This window comes from Larus michahellis, chromosome W (genome assembly GCF_964199755.1).
Source record: "Larus michahellis chromosome W, bLarMic1.1, whole genome shotgun sequence".
Taxonomy (NCBI): Eukaryota; Metazoa; Chordata; class Aves; order Charadriiformes; family Laridae; genus Larus; species Larus michahellis.
This window is the reverse complement of record NC_133929.1, coordinates 1,799,206-1,805,695: the sequence shown is the minus strand read 5'-3', so window position 1 is coordinate 1,805,695 and position 6,490 is coordinate 1,799,206. Positions and strand designations below refer to the sequence as shown.

Here is a 6,490-nt window from a genome sequence, read left to right as displayed (position 1 = left end):
AAGGATAGAGTAATTTACAAAAGAACTGATAAAAAAAAAATATCTGGGTGGCTGTCTATTTTTTGTAGAGGGGGATGGGGATGGGTTTCTTTTGTTGATCTGGTCAAACTCTACTTGCAGAAATTAACCGAGACTAATAGTAGCTACGTAGCATTGTAGCTAGACCAGTAGCAGCATTGATGACAGACAGATACATCTAAAATGCTGAAAAGATGTAAAAGAAGCTGAGCACAACCTGCTACCTCTGCGCACGCGCTACACACCACAACCCCCCAAGCCGGTCAGGGTCAGCGCTAGTGCTTGTTCCTTCACCTCCAGGCGGTTTACTTTTGCGCCTACAGCAGGCATCCCCACCGTTACCTGTCTTCTCGTGATAGTCCTTGCCTGGAGAAGGCTAACGCGCGGGGGGGTGGTGCTGAGTACGCGTACTGGGATGACTCCCTCCGCCCCGTAGCGGAAGTGAGTTAGCGTGCGTGCGACTATTAGCCGTGGTTGTTGGAATATCGGTCACGTGTTGTGTCCTGCAAAGCGCTGCTGTCACGTCTCAGGAGCAAGAGGGACTCGCCGATCGAGGCGATGTGCGGGGGGCCGCGACGAGGAGGGGGGGAAAGCACCTGCCGTGGCTAGGAAAGCGTGGAGGCGACGAGCAAGAGGCGGGGGCGATGGCACTTCAGAGTGACGAATGGCAGCGGCAGCCACAGGAGTCGAAGGTGTTGGCAGCAGCGGCCACAGTAGCCAGGGCAGAGGAGGAGCGGTTGGAGCGGGAGCATTTCCGGAGGATCATCAACGCGTTTCGATACTACGGGTAACTGAAATGTGCTGCCTCACATACGCGGACATTTGGCCCAGCTCTGTGATGGGAAGTTGCCCTTATAAGTCCTGAAAAACAATAGTAGCTCCTACTGGCAAAGAAATGTACGTGGTGTTTTGTGTAGTCGATTGTCGGGGAAATTTTTGAGAGTTGTAAATTTGCAGAAGAAATAAGGTTGTCTAAAAGCACTAACGGGTGCCATTTTGTTGTAACTAGCTAACTAGGCATTTGTTGAGTCAGAAAAGTGCTAAATAGTCCTTTTACAAATGAGATAAATGAAAGAAAAAAAAAAAACCCAAAACCCAACAGTCCAACCCCTGACTTGCTACCCGAATCTATAGAATGAAGGAGAAAACATAAGTAATTCAAATGGTGGAGGGAAAAAACGACTTGGCTGAAAAAAATTCAGTCCTTGACAGTATTTTGTGGAAAGGGAGGAGTTATTTTTTTGCCTGGATCAGTTACGCAATCAATTTCATACTACTCATAGTTGAGGCTGTTAAAAGCAGGCAATTTAATGTCTTAGTGGGGCCACCAAAACTCCAGCATGGTCTGTCCTCGACTCTTATGATTCCTTCAGAAGCAATTGTTTTTGAGGATTCTGCTTTCAGCTACCCCGTTTCTGCTCCACGTTCCAGTTTTTCCATACCCAAAGGTTACCATGATATTCAGCTGTTTTATCCCATTTAAATTGTATTTGTGAAATAATCTGGCTATTTTTATGGTTTTGTGGGTTGATTGTTTACTAAGTTGCATAATTTTGTAGATCGTGTATTAGGGGTTGTGATCACCTGTGCTGGAAATGAGAGGCTGGGGATGGAGCTGTAAAACAGCAGTCCTCTTAAACTATAGCATGTTGTTAAAAGAGTGGTAATGTGGAACTAGAGCTTAAAACAATCATTTTGCCTATAAAATTCTTGAGAACTTGTTCTCTAGTAAGGAATTACAAAGTCTGACCACTTTCTGAGTTGAAAGAATTGGATAGTTGTAATTGGAGTAGCTTTGAGTGAATTCTTTGTATTTATAATGTGTATTGCTGCTAAATATCCGAAGACTTCAATTTTTTTTTTTTCTTCCTAGAACTAATATGCATGAACGGGTGAACAGAACAGAGAGGCAGTTTAGATCTCTTCCAGATAACCAACAGAGTCTTCTTCCTCAATTCCTTCCTCACCTTGATAAGATTCGGAAATGTGTTGATCATAATCAAGAGATACTACAGACCATTGTCAGTGACTGCGTTCATATGTTTGAAAACAAAGAATATGGAGATGTATGTTAAAGTGAACTTTTTCATACTTCAAAACTAAATTCTGTACTCTCTGGGATTTTCTAGCTCTGCCCTGTTTACATTTTAAAGTTAATTTTTCAGTTGGCTATATAGACCATAAATGGTACTGTATATCTTATTGTAGGTTATTGTATTGGTTAAATACAGTTAGATTTTAAGTAGTCCAAGTATTCTGAATGTTAGCATTTGTAAAATTTAGTGCAATTTTTGCGCTACTTATCTGCCTTTCAATGTGGCATCTAGAAAAAAAAAATTGCACTCAGACTTAAAAGATTGTCAGTGATGGAAACTGAAGTCTTTTTTGGTATCTGCAGGCTAGGTACAGTTCTGGGCAGCTCTAGTTTTCCATGATGCATCAGTAATGTAGAGGGATCTCCCTCTTATGGTGAGCAGTGAAGTCATCACTAGTGAAGTCCTGTTCCTTTCCTGAATAACTACTAGTTGTGCTCGGTTATGCCAAACTGTATGTTGGTTTTGTGATTTGGATGGTGGTCTCTTGGGGGCTGAACTGAGACCACCAAACTTAATCCATTTAACAGGGCTGGATTTGAGCCCTGGTCCCAGAAGTGAGAGGTAAGTACTTTGTCAATTAAAACTCCCAATGGCCTTAATACCGTGACTTTTTGTCTGTTTCTATTTTATTTTCTCTTTTTTCAAGATTAAAGATACTTGGTGCATTTTTCATTAATTATTTTTTTCCCTGCTTTAATCAGGGAAGAGGGAAGATTACACCAGCTTCGATGTTTGACATGGATAAATTAAAATCAACTTTGAAGCAATTTGTGAGAGACTGGAGTGAAGAGGGGAAGCCAGAGAGAGATTCCTGCTACCAGCCAATCATTAGTGAAATCATAAAGAACTTTCCAAAAGAAAGATGGTAAATAGTATTTTAAGACTTACTTCTATGTGGGCATACACTGTTGTACAAAAATAACAACTTTTTATGCAGTAAGAAAAGACTTGGTTTTAAAAATACAGAAATTACTGTGAATGCTGTGGAATTCGTTGTTTAATTGAGAAAGTTTGTTTTTAGTAGAAGGTATTGGAAAAGAGCAGAATCATAAACTTGACATGGAATTAAGCCAACAATATTTTTTTTTTTTCCTGTGGCTTGATATAAGAGTCCATGATAAATTTTCATGTAATATGTAATTTCATGTAATACTCTTCAGTTAACCCAGTGGTGCTCAGTGAGTTAAAGTTTACAGGTTAGCAGACACGCAGAGTGTGGGTTCTGCTGGTTAAGGCAAAGGCCCTTATAACAGCAGCAAGTATGAGTATTGCCCTTCTTGGTGGAAGAGGAAAGGAAGGAAGAAAACTCATAACCCTCAGTGTAGTTTTATTGCACTTAAAATTTATAATACAAATGCTTAACTTTAGCCTTGATTTCAGACAGGTAATACAATACAATTCTTCTAGAAACTCTATTGCATGTGTGCACGTACCTTTGTAACTGCATTAGCTTATTAAGAAACATAATCAAAATAGTAATTGTTGTGGGGTTTTGTGCTGTTTTTGGTGAGGTTAGAGTTAATTTTCTTCATAGTAGCTAGTATGGGGCTATGTTTGGGATTTGTGCTGAAAACAGTGTTGATAACACAGGGATGTTTTAGTTACTGCTGAGCAGTGCTTACACAGAGTCAAGGCCTTTTCTGCTTCTCGCACCATCCTGTCAGCAAGTAGGCTGGGGAAGAAGTTGGGAGGGGACACAGCTGGGCCAGCTGACCAAAGGGCTATTCCGTACCATATGATATCACACTCAGCAATATAAAGCTGGGATAAGAAGAAGGAAGGAGGGAATGTTCGGAGTTATAGCATTTTGTCATCACAAGAAACTGTTATGCGTGATGGAGCCCTGCTTTCCTGGAGATGGCTGAACGCCTGCCTGCTGATGGGAAGTAGTGAATTAATTCCTTGTTTTCCTTTGCTTGTATGCGCAGCTTTTGCTTTACCTGTCTTTATCTCAACCAACAATTTTTCTCACTTTTCTAATTCTCTCCCCCATCCCACTGTGGGGGGAGCGAGCGAGCGGCTGTGTGGTGCTTAGTTGCTGTCCAGAGTTAAACCACGACAGGTTTTTAAGGTAACTTTTAAGTAGAAGTATACTGGTACAATCTAGGAAGAAATTATTGCTGTAAGAATATATAGTTAATGTTTTTGCCGTTTAGTCAGCCCAGTTATCATAAAGTACATTCCAGTTTAAATTTGACGCTCTTAAAATGGGAAAATTATCCCTTACTCTGTGTTTTGATATCACTTGTGAGCTTTGTACTCATAAGCATAACAGGTCAGATCTTAGATTTGATATAGCTGGGAGCTATTGTGGATTTCCTTTGTTCTCAGTAATTACTAATAATTCACTTGTACCAATTTGAAAATATCTTCTACTAGCCATCTCTTAATTTTATGAGTGGGGATTCCTAGTGGTGGCAGAACATAGTGTAGATTTTGATATGGTCAAATGGATGTGTTAGGCAGATTGCTTGGTTTTTTTTTTTTGCTTTGGGCTAACTTATCTCAAGGTGGATGCATCACTTAAGATGTTTTATTTGAAGATTAATTTTCTGCAGTACACTGAAAAATAAAATTTTCATACGCTCCTTTGATGCAACACATTCAAGAATCTTCAGTTGTAGAAAAAACTACAGTAAGTTTAGAGTTTTTTGCACATTTAGGTAAAACATTTTTTTTTTTGAAGAAATCTCCCTAGATAGGAGATTCCCTAGGAAAAACACTAGAAATAGAGCTTCTTTCCTTTCTATGACTGATAGTTTACATATAAACACTTGGTAACTGCCTCTTGGAAGATGTGATATTCAGCTGGATTTTGATCCAATGTAATCTTCATCTCTAAAACTGGTTTTGAATTTTGACTTCATGGAAATCCTCCTTTATTTCCTAGTTTATAGATGGGCAATGCCAATGTGTTGCATATCTAATATAAGACTTTGTCTGAAAGCCAAACAAGTTGGATTAAAACTGGAGAAAGTGCTTAATTTGTGAGATACAGTTTATTTCTTGTGCCTAACAAGTCAAATCACTGTTCTAAAAGCAAAACTTCAACTTCTGTAACTAAAAAGCATAACTTTAAATAACTGTATTCAAGGAAATAATTATAAAGATTTACAAGAAGTAATTAAAGAATTATTGCTTTTACTCTTACCTTGTTGATCCTTCATAGGAAGTAGTAGTGCCTTTTTTTTTTTAATACAGTTTTTCTAGGAGAAGATCACATTTCTTTTCAGATACAGACCTTGTTTATTTCCAACTTTTTGTAATGTCACTAAATTACAGTAGTGTGGTGTTGTGTTTTTTTTGTTCCCCCCCCCCCCCCCCCGGTTAAAGCTGAAGACCACCTTAGCTGTAGAGGGTTGCAAAATACTAATACTCAAAAACCTGCCCATTTTTAGCAAGCTATTTGAAACAAGGAACAGAAGCATCTTCATTTCATTTTGAAAAGGCAGTAATGCTGTATAAATTGTCTTGTTCACTCTTTAACTGTTCCTCAATTTTTTTTTTAATAAGTCTTCAGTGTTTAATAGCACCCTAGATGAGGTAAAAATGAATTAAATATTACAAATTATCTGATGTACCTCTACTGTAGATCTATAGGAGAGCTCATAGTTCTATTTTGAAGAATAAAATTATTGCTTTCAGCAGTTCACATTTTGGGGTGGTTTTGGGGTTTGTTTTTTTTTTGTATGTTAACTTTCAAAGCTTTTGGTTATGGAAGAAGTAACCGATCTAAAGTCGTAGAGATGTATGACTGAAGTTGGAAAGTTTTGACTTGTACATTTATCATCAATAAACTTTATATCAAAAATTCAGATTGGTGTGAGGAAACAACATCTGATAACAGGTTGTACGATTCTGAAGGCAACAGCTTTGTGCTACTTTACTAGGAATTCTGTTGTCAACTAATGTGATACCTCTTCTGTCCCTGTTGTGATAGCTCCGAAATACCAGTTGATGCTTTTTTTTTTATCTCAGTTTAGAATAGTCTCTGTTACAAGTTTGAGTTTCTGTTGAAGGAAATATTTTGTATTCTGAAAATGTGTATTGCGTGTGTATCTATTTAAAAGTTTCATATCTGTGATCATTATGGAGATGTGGTAGCACTTATGTAAACATGACCACCCCACCCACCTCCCCTCATTATTGTCCCCCGATCGCTCTGTTTCCCAGGGTTCAGAAGCTAGAATAGAATAGAATAGTTCCTGTTGGACGGGACCTGCAACAATCATCTAGTCTAACTGCCTGACTACTTCAGGGCTGACCCAAGGTTAAAGCATGTTATCAAGGGCATTGCCCAAATGCCTCTTAAACACTGACAGACATGAGGCACTGAGCAACTCTCTTAGAAGCCTGTTCCAGTGTTTGACCACCCT

General features: G+C 38.9%; 1 protein-coding gene across 5 annotated transcripts in view; it reads left to right on the top strand.

The window, feature by feature from the left end:
* The first annotated feature begins 472 nt into the window (after positions 1 to 472).
* Positions 473 to 6,490, top strand: part of LOC141735514 (carnosine N-methyltransferase) — a 52,662-nt gene continuing 46,644 nt past the window's right edge. For 3 of the 5 annotated variants that reach the window (XR_012584762.1, XR_012584763.1, XM_074568427.1), the window contains exons 1-3: positions 473 to 805; positions 1,892 to 2,084; positions 2,816 to 2,979. Coding sequence is in view for 3 of the 5 variants with exons in the window: in XM_074568427.1 (XP_074424528.1) it covers positions 663 to 805; positions 1,892 to 2,084; positions 2,816 to 2,979 (500 nt within the window). In the remaining 2 variants the exon portion in view is untranslated. Of the gene's footprint in view, positions 916 to 1,891; positions 2,085 to 2,815; positions 2,980 to 6,490 lie in introns of all 5 variants that reach the window. The other 2 variants (XM_074568429.1, XM_074568428.1) reach the window with 2 other exon arrangements.